Below are 20,022 nucleotides of genomic sequence, written 5' to 3' on the forward strand. Positions count from 1 at the left end.
GAGCACTTATGAAACATGAGGCAATGAGTGAGATAGAACACTTGTGTCAAACAGAAGACAGATGACTTAAGGTAGGGCCAGCTCATCTCTATTATGGAATAGCAATCTTTGCCAATATTTTATAAAGAAATGCAGTATATTATTATGTTCAAACACAGACAGCACTGGCAGAACAATAAGATGAAGTAGGGTTTATGCATTAATGAGCAGAGAAAGATGATTGTGATTCATAGATCAGTTATTTATTTGTAAATACCTGCTGGCTTAGATTCAAATGGTTCTCGTAATTAAATGACACTATACTCTTGTTTCTTTTACCTAGAAATAATCCTAGCCAAATCAACTTTTACAGATAAGAGGAAGCTGAAAACTTGTGTTCAGTTCCTGTAAAGTCATTTGATAATTAGGAAGATCAGATTATTGAAGATACAGTGAACAGTCCTTTTCCTCATACCATGAACACAATGTAATGATATACCCATCTGAGCCTTGATACCATTAAGTTTTTTTGAAACAAATGATGTCAGACTGGGAAAAAGCAAAATGGGGATGTGGTGGGGAAATGCTAGGGAGTGCCCAGCTCTTGTGGTGGGCTTTTTATTCCTGGTGAAAACTCAGACCCTGTAAATCTCAATAATCTGCTATCTAAACTGGGCGTGCCCACTCAGGGAAGATTTCTATTTTTTGACCACGCTGCTTCCTATTCAGGTGGCCACCCTGGAAGCAGCAGATTGCTAGATTATACCCATGTCACCGTCGGTCCTGGGTGCGCAGAGCGGTGCTGCATGAAGACTTGCGCCTGTATAGAGGATTTTCAGAGTGTCAAATGATTTTACTTGAAAAGTTTGTTGTTGTTGTTTACTTTCTTCCTAATGTCAAGCCACCATTTGAGCTTGGATGAGGGTAGGAATGTATGGAGTGTGAGGAAGGGGAAGAAGTTGGCAAATTAAACCAGTTTAGAAATGTCCCGTTAGGAGACATTCACTTCAAATACAGAAATGAATTTCTTCCTGAAGAGTGTGAATAATGTTCATGGTCAAAGATATGTTCTCTTTTTAAATGGCCGAAGGAAGCAAAGAGGCTGTGAGAATGGCCTTGACATGTGAAAGCTTGTGTTCTTGTAGTTTTCACAGTTTTCTTCGTGTGTGTGTGTGTGTGTGTGTGTGTGTGTGTGTGTGTGGTGTGTTTCACAGCCAGTGCATCTCCTTGTCTTACTTTTGGACTCTTGACGTGTTCCAAGCATTTAATTTTAAGATCTGATCTTATCCTCTCTGGCTTGTATGCAGCTCTTCTGTCATAGTGGTTAATGTTACACGTAAGTTGGGTATGCTTGATAAGAACCAGATCTAGTCATTACATGCATTCTAAATTGTGTGATCTTTAATTTTGGGGAAATGCATTCACTTTACATAGATTGAAATGCATAGCACTGTTACTGTGTTAATTAATCTGTGACCTGAAGATTATTTACCAAGCATTTTTTTCCTGGCACCAATTGCTTTCAGTCACAAGTGACAAAAACCCCAACTCAAACTGGCTTAGAGAGGAAAGAAAAATTTCTTGCTTAGGTAACCAAAATGTCTAGTAATAATGTGGACTTTAGGTAAGGGTTGATCCAGCAGCTGAACTGTGTCATTAAGGATCACACTTCTCTCTCTCTCTCTCTCTCTCTACTCTGACATCCGCTGTCTCATGCTTCTTTCTAAGGCTGTTTTGTTAGAAGATTATTGCCTATAACAACCAGAATTTACAGTTTCTCATTCACGTCTAGCAGAGACAGCCTGTTAGATACCGGAGGATACAGAAGCGCAGAGATTAATAAAGTCCCCAAGATTATCTTTGTGGAAATAAAAAATCTGCACATCACAAAATGTTTCAATAGGTATTGTAATCAAGACCGTAGAGCTGCACAGTCCAATTATGATAGCTACCAGCCACATGTGTCTTTGAGCACTTGAAATGTGGCTAGCTGGGACTGAGATGTGCTGTGAGTGTAAAATACACACCAAATTTCAAAGACTTTGTTTAAAAATATATAAAATACCCAATTAATTTCAATGACATACTGAAATGATAATATTTTAAGGCGTATTGGGCTAAATAAAATATATTGTTAAATATAATCTCACCTTTTTTACTTACTGAAATGCAGCTACAAGAAAATTAAAAATCACATATCTGGCTCCAATAATATTTCTATGAGACAGTGCTGCTCTAGAAGAGGCCATTAGAAAGGTGAATTATCTGGGAATGAATCCAGATGCATTTCAGTGATAGAAAAGGGGCAGAGGTCACCTTTATTAAAAAAAATGCCCTACCGCTATCTCTAGTGCCTCTGTATCCTGTTGCCCTTTTAGTACCCTTTGTGGCAGTTCTAGCCATCTGAGAATATCTTGTTTCTGCACTGGCTCACTTGTTCCTTGTTCTTCTCCCTTATGTGTATTGTTCCCCCGCCACCTGCCCTGTCTTTATTTTTACTCACCTCTGACAGAACTTTAACATTTTCTTTATTTGAACCTAGGCAACAAACTCTGATATTATTAGCTGTGACTTTGTTATCAATGCAAGTCATCATCATTTCTCTTAACACACACGTTACACATATCTTGAAATACTATCTACATATATCACCCCTTCAAAATTGTAATAGTGGCTAGACCCAATGCTGGATCTTATTTAATGAGTTAATGAAGTATCACAAATATTATGATGTCAGACAGTAAAACAACTGTTTTGTTAACTGTTTCTGAATAATAGGTTTCCTTTGTAAGCCCATGTTCCTCATCTTACACACTTACAAACATAGTTCTGAGAATGGTCTGAAGGTTTTAAGAGCCTGCCCAGGGTATGTGTGGCACACAGAAGACTAAGAACCCTTGCATGTGTAAGGATCACTAGGGCAGGCCTCAAGAAGGTATAGTTGGAGTTAATTCCACCCTTTTGATGGATGCATCCTAATTCAGGCGTTTTGAGTGGAGTTGGCCATTACGTGGCCCCATGGGTCCACTCATACCCAAATCTTTGAACAGCCCACTGCCTTGAATTCCTGCATGATGGGCACATTACTGACAGTTAATTTGTATTTATAAGGACATGACATGGAACCAAAGACTTGTGTTAGGAGATTTGTGCCAGCGCCAAGGCTTGAACGGATGAAGTGCAAGCTTTAAGGGATTCCTTAAACCGTGGAATAAATATATTTATTGATTAAATCCCAGAGTGTTGCCACATACCTATCATGAGAACAGAGAGTTAAATGGTTGGTGGCCAACTCGAGATGATACAGCTTTTGCTGTGGTGTAATTACAGATACGTGTGAACAGTGCAAATGATTGAAAATAGTAATATACCAAGTAGAGTCTTTGTTCATAAGTACATGTTATGTGGTAGATGAAAAAGCTTGTTGATTATCTGATCTTGAAGACAAGGACTCTTGGCTGACCTTGGAAGGGGTAGGGGCAGTGCAGGGATTTTAAAATTGCAGGTGCTGTGAGCAAAGTTCCAAGGAGAAGACCGAATCAATATAACTCGGCTTTGTTGAAAGGAAGGAATGACCAGGGCTGTTGGTGAGAGATGACAGCAGTGAGATGGGCGGGTGAAGAATGTCAGCGTCCATTCGGGGGATTTTGACTGGTGACGGGGATGCCGAGGGTTCTGAGAAGTGGAGTGACAGCCGGAAATGCTATGCGTTGGAATATCGACTGAAAAAAGGAGCAGAAAAGCAGGCGAGGGGGCATTTTTGTAGTGTGACTATTGCAATGCATTATGAAAAGGGTCCTGCTAGTGAGCTTGACTGTTGTGTGGAGAAAGACACATTTTACTCAGAAGATTGTCAACTGCATTTAGATGCTTTTGATTAAATGTAAGTTCTTTGGCATGACTAATGACACAGGATATGTGCATCCTGAGAGACACATATGTGCTCCTACAATGCCACCTCTCAGCCTGCGTGCACCTAGGCCCCATTTTGCATGGTTGGTGTGTATAAGTGTATTTTACTTGTCAGTTGTTTGGAGGGGTCGCGTATTTTTAACATTTATTTTTCAATTACTGTTGATACACAACATTATATTAGTTTCAGGTATACAGCATAACAATGAGACATTTGTATACATTGTGAAGTGATCACCCTGATAAGTCTAGTAGATGGGTTGCCTGTTTTTGAAAAGCCACTTCCCAAAAGAGGAGGACGGACTGTTCGGGAAGGGAAGAAAAATCCTGCTGGGTTTGGTGGTTACACTTCAGAGGTAGGCCCACGTGAGCGTTCGTGGGAACGACTCCTGAAGCTCCTTCAAGTCCCCATGTATTCTTGCTGTTGGTTGCCAGAAGCTAGAATAATAATGGAGTTGAGAATATGGGATTTTTGCAGAAACTTCCAAGGGTCATCCAGATTGCATGCAAGAAACGGATGACTCCTATTTCCTGGGACCTGAATTGAAACCTGCCTCTTAGAGGAATGGGTCAGTTCCTTACCTTTTCTATACTCCTAATTGGTCAATGGCAAAAATGGGCACTAGAAAAATTAAAAAGTTGGTTGCATACAAAAATGCATGATCAGACTGAATTGACAGTTTTATCCCTGTGCTTCCAAACTCCGTGATGAAATGCCTTCAGCTGTGGTCATACCCTCAATTCTGAGAAATTTTCAAATGCAACTTGAAGTTGTGGATGGGTTAAACATCTTTACAATGTGGCAAAATCTCCATTTCTCCCCCAGTTTACTTCTAATGGGGGCGTTTATACTCATTGCTGTGAAGTGAGCCTCTAGCATATTTCCAAGAAAATTTGTAAATGAGTGTATTGCACAGAGTAAAGCCTAACAGGCCAGGCACTTTATAGAGATGACCTTATTTAATAATACCTTTAGTTACTATTTGTTTTACTAAACTCCTCACAATAGGCCTATAAGGTGTAAGATTTATCCACTCTTTACAAAGGAGGAAATAAAGGCACAGAGCAGTACAATAACCAGCCCAAGATCACACAGCTACTAGGTAATGGAGCTGGGACTAGAATTCACACAGGTTGACCCTTAGTGCCTGGTAACAAACCCTGAAAACTAGGAAGATGATTTATCCCATTTTACAGTTGTGGAAGCCGAGGCTAAAAGGAGTTGAGTTAATTCACTTATATTCATGCAGCTAGTGATCTCTAAAGGCACCTCCCAGAACAGCGTTGTCCAAAAGAAATGTAATGAGTCACAAATGCAAGTTACATGTAACTTTACTTATTATCTAAATAGCCACATTAAAAATGTAAAGAGGAAACACGTAAATTTATTTCTTTTCTTTAACCCAGCATATCCAAGAAATTGCTGTTTCACGTAATCAATATAAAAAAGCTTTTTTCACAAGGCGTTTTATATTCTTTCTTTTTTGCTAAATCTTTGGAATCTGGCACTCATACTTGCAGCACGTCTCCACGTGCAGCAACCACATTTCAAGCACTTGATAGCCCCAATGTGACTACTGGCTTCTGTGCTGGACGGGGCAGTTCTTCTAGAGCTGTGCTTCTTAACCTTGGCTGCATAGGGGACACACTGCAGAGCTTTAAAAACAGACGCCTGGGTCCCATCCTCAGAGGTTCTGATGGAATGGGTCTGGGGTGTGGCCTGGGCTTCTGGATTTTTAACAACCACTTCCCCCAGGTAATTCTAATAGTCAGCCAAGGTTGGGTACCTATTCAAGAGCAATGCCAAAACTAATCTAGTAGAGAACTATAACCACCATCCATTGGAGAAGTTTCCGTGAGTTCTCTGAAATGAGAATCATTCAAAATAGCCATTCTGGCAATACGCTTTTTGTAGTTGGCATTAAAGAATGCCAGGTAATGCCCTCTATTACTTTTTCTCAATTTCTATTTCCCAACATTTTGGCGAAGTCCCAGGATAACGTAAGAAGAGATTTCTTCCCCATGACCCCCCTTGATCTAAATGCTCCAATACAGGTCAATAAAGACATAAAATTCTATTATTTTAATTCAGAGCAAAGGTGCTGGTGTCCGTCCGGAACCTCTGAGCTGTGGAGAAGAGGAAGTTGGGGTTTGAAAGCTGCAGGTTGTCGCCAGAATGAAACATGTCTAGCGGGGAATGCGTGGGAAGTGCTGGGTGAGGAAAGGAGGCAATTGTGGCTCTGGTTGAGGTCTGCAGGCTGCGCAGCCCCCCTCTCGCCAGAGGCCTCACACCACCTTCCCGCTTGGCCACGCTTGTGTTCCTGCCCCTGAGACCTGAATATGAAACCTGATATTCAGGAATTCAAACGTCTCATCTCACCCGGAGGGTCCGTTGTCCTTAAAATGCTTTTGGAATAATTTGGAATAATTTTTGCAAAATGCCTTCTTTTATTCAAATCCAAACACAGCTGTGCTATTCCAGACACGTTATTTCCCAGAATAAAAAAAATACTTGGTCTTCTCTAGTAGTAACACTATAGTTACATGCACTTTTCTTGGTTAACTTTATTTGACTTACAATTAAGCCAGAGAACACTCAAACACTGCTGAGTCGTTCATAGCCTTAACTGAGCCAATACCATATTAATACTGTAAATAAAAAATAATAAAAAATACTGTCAACAATGGTAGGTGTACCATTATTTCATGTATGCTAATAAAGACTAAGCTATTACATAATGCTTTCGTATCATTTGAGATTTTTTTTGAGGTTTTAATTTTATTTTCATTGAAAGCGTTCTTTTGGACTTAGTAATTTTATCATATGTACTAATATAATTAAAATGGAAAATGCAAGCAAAAGAGATTCGTTAAGGTATTCCTGAAAGTTCTTCACGCTCTTTTTTTATTTTAAATCAGCAATGCTTTTTTTTTTTTCTCACAAAATACTGCCCTCTTTCCATCAACAACAGCAGTGATTCAGCATTTCTTAAAAAAAGTGTTGCCAATAGTTTCAGGGGTTTTCCTCCAAGACCGCCTTTTTGGATATGCAGTTAAGTTTTCATTTTATTGCCAAATTGTAGTGAAATCTTTCTGCAGGTATTTTAAGTGACAGTTTCCTAGCCGTGCAACCAATTCACTTGAAGTGCTAACTATAAGAATTGCTAGATCAAGTTCATACGTGGGCAGGCGATGGACACGACGTCATGTCTGTGATTGGCTGACAGTTTTAAGATGGATTCCGGTTTCATAGATGTTCAGGTGGGGAAGATGTGCTCCTTAGAATTGATGAAATATGGTATGTAAATTGTATTTCCGATCATCTGGTCTCCCCAGTTTTTTGTCACATCCACCTTCTTTATGTGCTTTAAAGAATTTCAGTGAGATTTGTGTGATGGTCCCTACTCAGCATACCTAGCCGTTAACATCCAATGGTATATAAGCAATACCGCCCCCACTTCCTTCTTCCACCCCAATTTGCAACTATAAAGCTGTGCTTTAATACTGTTCTTCCCAATCTTTAAAGTGTATATGAATAACCTGGGAATCTTGTTAAGATGCAAATTCTGGTTCAGTAGGTCTGAGAAGGGACCTGAGAGTCTACATTTCTAGCAGGTTCTCAGGTGATGCCCACCCTGCTGTTCTGGGGACCACATGTTGAGTAGCCAGGCCTTACTACATCTAAGGACACAGTATATATATATCACTGAAGAAATTTAGCACCTTCCCACAGTGCATGTAGTTTAGTTTCTCCTCCATTTATATTATTTCAATGAAGACCTATCGAATGTCATTGTATGTTGTAAATGTCATTGTATTTGGTAACTACAAAGATTTCTTAGGATAAAAAGAGAAGAATTTTGTATGTCCTGTCTTACGATACAGGGAGAGCTATTTCTCCCCTTAATTTGCTTTCTGAAAGATTTGTTCATTTCATTTTCCCTTCTTCCTCAAAACACGTGGGCAATTTGAATTTATTAGAAAATCTTTTGTAATTGCAGATTAATAACCTACCTATTAATAGCACATTAATTCATTGTGATTAATAGCATCTGTGTGAATGGCTAATGAATTAGTAATGAAGGACTATTTGTTTTTAAGTGTCAAGGGAACGTTCCATGTAAAAAAGGCACTACCCATAACAGGAAAATTAATTATATGCTGGTTAGATAATAGCTTGTCACAAACAAGATATGTTTGGAAAGCCTCATTGGTGTTGACATTTGCACAGAGAGAGATACTTTTGAAAACATGCACGGACCTTTTATAAAATGAGAAGGCAATTTTTATTTTCATCAACAATTAAGATAAATGTGGAAGTTTGTATTTATGAGAGAGAGAAGTGCCCATGTGTGCATGCATGCATATGCACACACACAGATATGTGCTAGTGTTCTCACAAGTCTGCCTGTGTCACTCACCAGAGACTTCCTGTAGTGGTCATTGAAATTAAGTTACACATCGAACTGCTTCTACTACCCGCTTTCTATTCTGAATTCATAAATCCACTTCCCCAAGGCCCAGATGTTTTTTGTTACTAATTTTATTCCTTTAGCAAATCATTTGTTTTCTCTGTGGTCCCTCATTTTAATTCTGTGATGTCGGCCATCATTGTTTATTTCTGTCTTTGCCCTACATCCGAGGAAGCGAAGGTCAAGGAAATTATGTGAGTTGCCCAAACCAATCCAGCCATATAATTTGTCCCCCACAGATTATGGGTCTAACATTTCAAATGTCTCCCATTTTAACCCAGGCGGAAAGAGCTACATGAGCAGAGGCTTGGGTGCCTTTGAGGAAACCCAAGAAGCCAGTGTGATTTGAGCTCGGAGTTGTAAGGGAAAAGGTACAAGAGACCAAACTGAAAAGAAAGCGAGGGCCAGAGCAAGCAGACCTTGTAGGTCATGTAAAGGCTTCAGCCTCTGTGCTTGGGCAATGGGAAGCCATTTGTAAATGTCATGACTGGGGGCCCGATGAGTGATGTGTTTTTCCATAGAACACTGGCTGCATGTGGAGAATGGCTTGGAGGAAGGCGTTGACATATGGGGACCAGTTCAGGAGGCCCCATCATGCTGTTCTGTTTTCTGGCTCCAGAAACAAAGGTAGAATTTGTCTCCCTTGTTGCAGAACCCCCCAAGCATTATTTGGTCTCCTTTTCTCTGTTTTCTCCTCAGTTTAGCAGTGAAGGGTCATTGTGTTGTCTTTGTAGCTCCTGGTTTCTTTGAATTTAAAAAGGCGCTGTGCCAAGCAGAAGCCATTATGGAAGCTGCAGCGGCAGCCAGTGGGTGTGGAAGTGAGTTCTCGTCTCGCCAGTCCTTTCCCTCCTTTGGGTCTTCCACTTGTGTCAAAGGTGCCATTGCCTTCCCTCTTTCAGAGGAGAGGATTCTGGATAGAGAAGGAGAGAGAGTTCAGCTCCTAATCCCTCACTGTTAGATACCCAGTTTTAGACGGACAGCCTCCCTCAACCACACACCGAGGGTTGAGCAGCCAAGAATAGAACCTCTGCTGCGCTCACCTCCTCATGGAAGGTGGGAGTGAAAACGGGTTAGTTGGGAAGTGGCTTTTTAAACCTGTGTTTACAGTATTTTGCTGCTGCTGTCATAGATGAAGGGAGGAATTGTGAAGTCTGGAGCTCAGATTTTTTAGGGTTTTAGGGATGCAGTATTTATCCCACTCTTCCTCCTCATAGGGTGTGGTGTAAGTTGGAGTTGAAAATAGCTGCCCTGTGTTGCTGTTGTTTTTTTTTCACTTTAGGAGTCTTCCTGGTCTAGTGCTGAGTTTTTCCCCTCTTGAGCCAGAGAATTGACTGTCTTCTCAAACCTCTATTGCATTTCATCTTTGAGGAAGGTAAAAAAACTTTTTTATATCCCATATATGAGGTGTGGTGGTAGGGTGAGGATGAAGAGGGTAAAGGGGGTCTCATACACAGTGACAAGGAGAGTAGCATTTGGGTGTGCTGTATAAACACAGTGCAGTATACAGATGATGTATTTTAGAAGCGTACACCTGAAACTTACATCATGTCATTAACCCATGTTATCACCAATAAATTCAATGAAAATGAAGGGAACTTTTTAAAGCTGGCCATGCAGAACTGAGACACTCACTGACTGAGACCTGCGTGGGCCAGTGTAAACAGAGTATTCCAGAATAAAACACAGTAGCGATATCCTTGAGGAAATGGACCTGCAGAGTGAAACGGCAAAGACAAGACAAAGGCTCCTTATTTGACTCTGGCTTTGGGTGGACCCTGGGGGAGGAAGGAATCTGGGCTGGTGACCTGTCCTTGGATCACAGGCATGAAGGACTGGTGATAATTGTCAACTGTACTTCAATAAAGATGGGGACAAAAGAAGGACTGGTGAGTACTGTTGATTTAAAGGTAGAGGTTCTCAAAGTGTGTTCCCTTGAACCTGCAGCATTGGCATTACGTGGGAGTTTGTTACAAATGCAGATTTTGGGGCCCCACCTAGATCTGCTGAATCATATACTCTGGCAGAAAAGACCCAGCACTTGTTTTAACAAGACCTTTTGATGATACTGATGCTGCACGCGGAAGTGCGGGAACCACTGGTTCGGACGAGGTCATCACGTGAGATCCAGCATTAGGGGCCAGCTGACCATTGTGTTCCAACCTCACCAGGCCTCCCATCTCTAGCGAGGTGCCTCAGGAGTGTGTGTCTCTGGTCACAAACAGGGTGACAGGGCACGGGGGTTGGATGGCTCAGCGCAGAGTCACTCCACCCCTTCAGGTAACAAGTCTCTTAAGTAACCAGGGGAGGCCTTTCTTTCAGTTAGATTGAGAGGTCTGTCAGGGAAGTTCGCAGGGACAGTGCTGCCTCCAGGGTAGCCGCCAGGAAAGCAGTTTGTGGGATTTTACTGGCCACCTGCTGGTGGAATGAGCAGGAGTTAGAGACCTGGGTCCAAATCCAAGCTCTAACCTTTACTAGCTGAGTTTCCTTGGATAAGTTCTTACAGGTTTCTCACCTATAGAATCGGGTTAATGATATTGCCTGTTAGGGTTGGTCAGGGATTAATTGAGGTCATATACCTGGCTCAGAGCAGGTACTTAATAAATGAATGCTGTCACCTTTGGGTCCTTGGATGTCTGAGGACTGCTCAGGAAGGACCATGGCAGGGAGTATATAACCATATATGGCCTTTTCCTTAATAGTAAGATGGTAGTAATAGGAGGCAGGAAAAATGTAATTAGGGTTTTTATTATAGGAAAAGAACTGAAGGTGGATTTTAATGACTTTTAAGTTCAGCACAGGCCTTACATTGAATTATCTGCTAAGATACAAATTATCTTAAGTAGGAAGGCTAATTTTATGCGTTAAAATATCATATTGGCAGATTCATTGTAATACTGTGCTATCACAGAGTAATGTTAAAATTTAATTTAAATTTGAAATGTAACTCTGATAAGTTTAATCCTTATAACTTATAAGCGAAGATAATGAAAGAGTTACCTTCTATTGGAATTTTGTAGTGTCTGGAAATTTTATAAAATTGATTTAATTATGGACAAAGGGGTCCTTTGTGTTGAAAGTGGGGAATTTCTATGTTATTCGGTAACCTGTGATTTAGATTGATGAGTTAGAGGCTTTTGATCCCCCTAAAATAATCTCTGCCCCTTTTTCTTAAGCTGATGCCAACCAACAATTATCATTTATAAGGCGATCATAAAAAATGAGCAGAGAAAAGAATCCTGACAGTTGCTCTCCTTATACTGAGGGGGTAGTTTTTCAGAAGAATGAGAAATCCCAGCGTTTATTGTCTTTTCAGTCTGTCAGACAGACTCAGTTCATCCCATGCCTGACGGGCGGTGGGACCTAGGAACTGTGGAGCCGAGTGCCGCACAATTCATGTGAAAACGCAAGGGTTATGGGATCCGCAGACCATGACTTAGTTAACTTGAATTTTATTTAATGAGAATAACAACAGGCTTTGCTAGCTGATTCAGAGTCTCTAGGTTTAACTGCATATGAGCTTAATACCCATGCAGTGTGAGCTAGAAAAATGAAATTTTTCAGCACGGTAAATAAACTGAGGAGCTTGGAAACCAAATTGAAGTCTGTAGCCTGGAAAATCAACAAGGACTAAAAATAGTAAGATTAGAGGTGACATTTAACCATGGACCGTCCAAAGGTGGTTTTTAAGCACCACCGAAGGAGAAGCCAGGCTCTGCTATGATAGGTTTAAAAAATACATATGTCTAAGAGGACATTCTGTTCATTATGTAGGTGTGGAAGGGCATACCTTCCCTTAAAAACGTAGATTTGGTTTCCTAAAGTTATTATTTTTTGTGTTCTTTCTCTCACTGGAATTAAGAGGACACTCCCCCTGATTTCTAAGGGAGAAATGTTGGCATAATTTACGTGAAGTTGAGAATTCACCTTGATGACATTTGACACGAAGGTTTTAGATTGCAATTACTGTTTCTGTTAAGCAAATGAGGAAAGCAGCTACAGCGTTTATTGTCTCTCAGCAAGTAGCCAGAGGAGTCCCTTTAGAACAGGTACATAGAAGGAGTACAGGGTCAGAGAAAGAGCACAAAGGAGCATGTGTTGAAACAGTTCTGCGCTCTCAAGCCATCTCGTTAAAATGGTGTCAGCTCAGCATTGAGGTTCTTGGTAGGTGTTTGCTCAAATGCCTAAAACTTTGTGCATGTGGAGTTTTTTTTTTTAAATCCTCATCTGAGGACATTTTTTCATTGATTTGACAGAGGAAGGAACATTGATGCAAGAGACATGCATCAATTGGCTGCCTCTTGTATGTGCCCGGACCGCAGACCAAGCTTGCAACGTGGGTATGTGCCCTGACCAGGGATCAGACCCGCAGTCTTTCTGTTATGGGACGATGTGCTAACAAACTGAGCCACACTGGCCAGAGCAACGTGCATGTGGAGTTTTTGAAAGCAGTAGTAGCGGGAAGGCCCTAAATATTGTAGAAACTTCAAATGTCTGTTTGAGCTCTTGACTTATCAGGGGAGTGCCAAGTCCACAGGAGTCTCATTTTTCTTCCTTGAGAATTTTCTGTTCCTATTCCAGAGCTCTAAATAAAGGGCCTGTCTAAGCAGGAGAAGTGAATTGAGTGAGTAGAATTGATAGTCCTGTCTGGCTTCTGCGCTTAAGGAAGTCACATACTAAGAATCCCCTGCTCCCAGCCTAGCAGTGAGTAGAAGTGGATGATTAAGCTGAGACCATCGGTGAAATGAAAGTTCGGTATCTTAAAAACTGTTGTTCATGAAAATAGATGGTGTCTTGGATTTCATTGTATGATATAGGGACTGAAATGTGAGAAATGGAGATTATGGATGTTAGCATAATCAAGACATTGATGATTATAAAAAGAAATAATAAGTCAGTCCAACTTCTCACAGTTCTTTTCAGTGTGATGAAAAACTCTCTTGTAAGGAATTCAACTCAGCAAATGTGCATTGAGCATCAACCATGCCAAGCATTAGGCTCTGGGTGTTCAAAGATGAATGTGAGCCAGCCCCTGCCCCAAACAGTACTCAATCTAATTGAAAATAGCCATTCTTAATGCCAATTTTATGCACCAAAAGTATTTTTGGTGATAATATTGGAGGCCCAGTGACCAAAAGTACCTTCTTTATGAAAATTCTCACATGAGTCACCCCTGTGCGGCCAGGCTTGTGCTACAAAGGCATGGCTGTTCACACTGTAGGAAAAAACAAATTTTACATGGACTGTAGATCTAAATGTAAAAAAGTAAGGGTTCTAGGGGGAAACGTAAGAGAATGTCTTCGTGACCTTAGGGCAGGCAAGGATTTCTTAAATGGGACACAAAATGTGCTAATCATAGAAGGAAAATAAATGGGCAAATTGGGCTACATTAAAATAAAGAATTATAGGTCATCACATGATAGCATTTAGAAAATGAAGTCTATGGAATGGGAGGCGCAATACAAATATTCAAAAAAGGACTTGTATGTAGAATATGAGGTCTACCAGAAAAAGTCCAGCCATTGTTAATATAATGAGAACGGTCTGCATGACATCGGTGTAACCTGGCAGCCAAGGAGAGTGGACTGGAATGCACATGTGTGAACAATGACGCCTTCACTGCACTAGTCAGTGAGGATGGTAGATGCTGTTGAGGGAGCTTGTGTACTGTGTGGCCATCACATTCAAAATGACTGAGCAAGTAGAGCAATGAATCTGTGTCAGATTTTGTGTGAAGCTTAAACATTCCTCAGTGGAAACTATTCAGATGATTGAGGAGGCTGCAACTGTGGACAGCTGGTGATTGGCAGCTTCATCACCACAACACGTTCACTCAGGCATCACGTCTCGTGCAGAGTATTTTGGTGAAACATGAAATCACCCAGGTGACTTCACCCCCTACAACCCAGATTTGGTGCCCTGCAACTTCTAGCTTTTCCCAAAGCTAAAATCACCTTTGAAAGGGAAGAGATTTCAGACCATCAGTGAGATTCGGGAAAATATGAGGGGGCAGCTGATGGCAGTTGGGAGAACTGTGTGAGGTCCCAAGGTGCCTCCTTTGAAGGAGACTGAGGCGTCATTGTCCTATGTACAATGTTTTTGTACCTTGTATCTTCTTCAATAAATATCTCTATTTTTCATGTTACGTGGCTGGATACCTTCTGGACAGACCTTGTATGTAAAGAACTTCTACAAAATCAATGAAAGGTAGATTACTCAATAGAAATATGGGAAATAGACTTGAGTAAACACTTCACAAAAGAGGATGTTGGTTGTCTTGATTGCAGTTAGTGACTAGAAGGGAGCCCAAGGGGCTTCTGGGATTCTGGTCATAATGTTGGTTATGTGGGTGTGTTTACTTTGTGAAAGTCCTGCAAATTATGATCAGTGTACTTTTCTGTAATTTCATTGAAAAAAGTTTACATAAGAAAAGAAAATGCCTTGTTTCCAGGAGGAACAGAGTATTCTCAGAGGTTAACCCTGACTGCAAGAATCTCTCTTCATGGAGCATTGACTCTGTTGTGAAAGCAGAGGAAGTGTTGAGAGTGTGGGACTTTGTAGGGTGGCGAGGGCACATCCGGTTTGTGGAGTCATCCTACATGTGGAGTGTCCGTGTCTTGGGTTAGCGTAAGGCCTTGGGCTACAATATCCTAAGAAAGGCAGAGGAAAAACCATTTATGGAGGAAGCTCTAGAAATAAGCTTATGTGACAGTTTTGGGTATGGCTGACTCAGCCTGTAATCCTCTTTAAGCCACCATTGATAGATCACTTATCATGTGTCCAGGCATTGAAATTGGGACTTTCTGTGCATTATAATGTTTGATCCTCACCACCACTCTGGGAGGTAGGCATTGTTGTTATTCAGACTTACAGATGAAGAAACTGAGGATTAGATTAAATAAACTTGCTCAGGTTTCAGCTAGAAAGTACCAGCAAGCTGCAACTGAAGCCCCTGTCTGTGCAATTTGAAAGCTCATCCCTTTGACATGGCAATATGTTGCCTTTAAAAAATTGTGTTTGGGAAGAATGGGAAAAAACACTTACATAATATATGTAATGTTCAAACTTGATGTCCAGAAGCACTTTGAAATCAGTTTTAAAGTCTGAGATTTCTGCACCACAGGTTTTTATAAACTGGAGTTTTCCTTTCTGTTGTAACATGGTGGGGACTACCTGGATGTGGGGTGGAGAGAAGAATGAGAAATCTTCCATGAAACAACACAGATTATGGTAGGAATGCCCTTGTGTGGGTGACCTGTGAGCCCGTCTCTTTGCTTTAGGGATATTTTAATAACCTGAGTAATTGCCTTTGATAGGCAGGCTTTGTTTTCTGTTCATTAATGACTCCCTACACTAGATTTTATTTCTGTTTCCACTAATTCAAATACAGAGGTACGTAAAGTGGATGCTGCCAGCTGATAGCCACACCACTGTCTACATATCAGTGCTCTCCTGCCTGCTTGGGGATGAAGAGAAAAAGAAGACAAGGGAAAGGGCGAGACAAGTAACCCGTGGTGGCTGAATTTCTTTTAAAAGCCAAATTCTGGTACAGAAACCAGAATTTTGATATGTACAAATTGTTGATATTTAGCATGGTTAGCATTTTGAGATTACCCGACTTAGCATATTACATGGTCCTCTTTTTTCCTCCATGTGATACAGAATATCTCACGCATGTAGATATTTAATACGAGTTGTTTTGCTGCCATGGCTTGTTTTTGGTCCTCAGGGCCTTCATGTTTGCAGCCTGTGGAATGTTGATGGCACTGGAATAATATCACATCTCGAAATGAAATTTGGATTATTTACTTCCAGGTGTGTCTCCCCAACAATCCAACCACTGGCTGTGGAAGCAATATGGCGGAAAGGCGTGTGATCTGATTTGAATAGAAATATATGTGGGTATAGTTATAGAGCTTTCTGTTTATTAAAAAAAATACTCCATTCTTTATCCTTGGAGCTAGTTATCCTGCTTTTATTTCTGTGTCATACACATGAAAGAAGCACTATACAAGTTTAAATAATAGAGAATGCTCACATCCAACTCTATTTTATTTGAATCTATGTAATTACATGGACGTGTTGGATGTACAGGTGCCTAAAAAAGCTAGACAGGAGGTCTGGATTGCATTTTATTTTTTGAAATATAGAACTTACAGTTTAGAAGTTGATTCCTCTTCAGAGACTATGTAATTATTTCTTAATTTGATTAGCACTGTACATTGTGTTTTGACGCTATTCAAAGTACTGTAGGAGCATCTGTTGTATCGCCATTTGGAGGCTGCTAGGTTATTTCAGAAATAACCCCAAATGCCTTGACAACAAGAGACATAGCCTGACGGAGGCAGTGCCACAGTGCTGCATAGGGACACTTGGTCTTGTCCTCATGTTGGTGAATTAGTACTCTCAAGTATAACCAAAGTGTTCTTTTGTGGGGAGGGTGGTTTTTATTAAGTTTTGGCTTTCCTCTTTCCTTATTTAATGAAGTGGTGGCAGCTGTCATTTTCTACCTTGAAACAATAGCATCAGTGATTTTTATAAATAGAAACCATTTTCTCGGCAGGCTTATGTCTATGCTGGCGACCATTTTGTACACATGGCCTCATTTAAATGGTCAGGACTTTGAATGTTTAAATGGTAAGTTTTCAGGCAATTTGGGTAGGCTTTCCAGCCTCGCCTCTCCATTTCCTGTCTAAACTACTCCTTCCATGTCCACAGCATGTTTATACAACATTGAATAAAACTTCTAATAGGAAATTTCTTCCAGGTGACCTTCCTGAGAGGCTGGGCTGTGAAGAAATCCTGAGAAACCCGACCCTGATGAAATTGCCTCCGTTGAGACTATTACTCGGTGCAGAAACAAGGAACAGAATTCAGTTATTTTTGGTTCTTGAATAAATGAATTCTGTTTCCTTTTGTGTAGGTGGCAGAAAACATTAACCCCTGCAGAAGGTCCAGTCTCAGTTGGAAATTGAACTTTCGGTTTCTTTGAGTTAGGAGAACCCTTGAGAAAAGAATGTTAAATTGTTTTTATTTGAACTTCAACTTGGAATCGGTTCTGCTGTCTGCATTATCTTTATAGATGTATCTTTTCTAGGGTTGCCTGTCTTTACATTTAATTTTCTGGAGGCTGAGACTGTGATTATCAAATGCCCTTCAACTCAGCACCACATGCCGGTGGATACTAATGAATCCTTTCTTAACCTTCCTAGCACTTCTGGAGAAATCGATCAGTAGAAGGCGGGACACCGAAGCCATTCAGAAAGCCAAAATCCTTTATTCATCTTGCATGAATGAGAGTGAGTAATAAAGAAAAAGAAATAAAATATCCACCACCCTTATTCGGATTTCTTTTCATGTTTAAAGATATTGTTTAAGGAAAACAAGAACTAAGAATTCTATTAATGTTTGAAGGTTTTGTTTAAGGAAAGGAACAGCTCTCAAAAACTGGCTTTTGACTGGCCCTGTCTTAATGTTCTCTCGCTGGCGTGGTGGAGAAAATAGTTCTATTTCTACGGCTCAGCTTCTTTTGGGTGTCAGTTATTCCATGAGAAAATTGGGTCGGATCAGAAGGGCAAACCCCACTGTATGTGGTGCAGAAACCAGAATCCAGAAGCCAGGTGCGGTCCAAGAAGGAGCCTGGGAGGGAGTGAGGACACTTGGGAGTGTTACTACATCCCCTAATGACCTACGGGGTCTAAAGAAATCCAGATTTCCAGGCAGGCCAGGCTCCGCTTCTCCACCAGCCCAATAGTCACTTTTGGTGGGTGTCTTAGGCGTGTTTCAGTATCTTGGGTCTGATTTGAGTTAAGAGACACTTGTCCTTTTACCTGGTCTGCATTCTCAAGGCCATTGGAGGAAGAAGACAGCGCCTCTGTGTTAACTTGTGTAGGCTCTGGGGTGTTGTTTTGTTAGCTAGAAGAGGGCAGTAAAAAATGATGAAAGAATCTGAAGCATTAATTCACTTTTATTGGGGAGTGATTGGTTTTATTGAGCAGTTTCCTTTAGCTGGGGTTGTTCCTTAGTCTTGCAGAGTATTACCAGCTTAACATCGCTTGTCGCCTGGGGTCAATGTAGTTAGCCCATCTTTTATCGTAGGGAACATCCAGCAGGTTCCCTACTTAGCTCTTCTGGCGAGAACACCGGCTTTAGACAGTTACATTGCGGTGTGACTCATAGGAGGCTCTGTCCCTGTTTATCCTCAGTCCACTGCACATCTCCGTAACAGCTGAAATGTTAAGTTGGGGTCTTACAGGGTTTTCTCTTGAGAAGATACTCTCACATTCTAGTTTGGTGATCCAGTTTGCCATTCTAATTCTCCCTTCATATGTGCTCCCTTTCAGAAGCGATTGAAAAAGCAGATGCCAAGCCATTGCTACACATCCTGCGGCACTCGCCTTTTCGCTGGCCTGTGCTCGAGTCTAACATCGGTCCTGAAGGAGTTTGGTCAGAGAGGAAGTTCAGCCTTCTGCACACACTCGCGACGTTTCGTGGTCAATACAGCAATTCTGTATTCATCCGTTTGTATGTGTCCCCTGATGACAAGGCCTCCAATGAACACATCTTGAAGGTATAGCGAGGACTCGGTCGCCTTGTTTGTTCAGTCATCACGGACTCTGAGCTCCCACCCACCTTTTAGTGGGAAGTTGAGCCAGCCTTGGCATGCCTCTGCCTCCTGGGTGCCCCATTTCTCAGCCTTCCTCTGGGGGACTAGGAGGCCCTCCAGTCATCAGTTACCTGTGTCTGAAAAGTAACCCACTGTCCCAGCCTTTGTTGCCCCTTCACGTGTGCTTTCCTGCCACTGGGGCCTGGGCCTCTCACTCACTTTCAGATGCTGCCACTTTCTAGGGACATTGACTGGTCCCTCTGCTCAGGAGAAACTTGAACTTCTTTGGCTGCCTAGGAGATCCTCTTTTTGCTCTACAAGAAGTCTCTCTTACCTCAAACTGTCCTCCTTCAGTGTACCTAGACTTCCTTTCCACCCCCGCTGTGGCGAGATGGTGTAGGATTTGTCATAGGCTTAAATAGAAACATACAGGAAACGACAGAAGCCAGTGCCCGAAACCATATCTTGTTACATGTGTTCGGGTTTATTTTATGTAAAGAGATAACTGAGGATTTAAGGGACAGTAAAAGACTTGAATATATGTGTTACTGAAACAGTGACTTAAAGTCATCGTCACTCAGTGACCTGTATTTGTGTGACTCATAGCGAAATCCATAAGGATGACAAGGAGGGGCTCTTTTGGAAATGGAGTTCCTCTAATTTCTTTGCCTTTCCTCTTCCTATATCATAATGTGTCAGATGTTTCTTTTTGTATTACTACTTTGTTTCCTAACCTGAGGTTTATTTCAGTTGGAGAAAAAAATTCTTATTTCAGTTCAATGTGTTGGGTTGCTAAACACATATTTTATTTTCAGCTTGCAATATTCAGATGCAAGGATTAAAAAAACCTCAAATAACACAGTGTCCTAATGTTGGCCTCTTGAGAAAGCCTTTTGCCTCAAGACTTTGTGTGTTTCTAATGAGATTTAGTTGACAGACCTTATTCAATCTGTTTGGTGTATTTAAAATGTTCCCTAGAAACCATAACAATCTGAAGGTTTAAAAAAGTCTGGTAACTTCATTTGAATCATTGAGACTTTTATAATAAGTGGATTA

The 20,022-nt window shown here is 41.1% G+C and overlaps 1 protein-coding gene across 1 annotated transcript in view; it reads left to right on the forward strand.

Annotated features, from left to right (window-relative positions):
* The window catches only part of PHEX (phosphate regulating endopeptidase X-linked), a 161,798-nt gene that overhangs the window by 18,328 nt on the left and 123,448 nt on the right, over positions 1–20,022 (forward strand). Inside the window, exons 4-5 of the mRNA XM_054581205.1 lie at positions 17,573–17,659; positions 18,704–18,930. Coding sequence (XP_054437180.1) covers positions 17,573–17,659; positions 18,704–18,930 — 314 coding nt within the window. The remainder of the gene's footprint in view (positions 1–17,572; positions 17,660–18,703; positions 18,931–20,022) is intronic.

Source organism: Pteronotus mesoamericanus, unplaced genomic scaffold, assembly GCF_021234165.1.
Source record: "Pteronotus mesoamericanus isolate MK-2021 breed Mesoamerican mustached bat unplaced genomic scaffold, CSHL_Meso_final contig_65, whole genome shotgun sequence".
In the NCBI taxonomy this organism is placed as follows: Eukaryota; Metazoa; Chordata; class Mammalia; order Chiroptera; family Mormoopidae; genus Pteronotus; species Pteronotus mesoamericanus.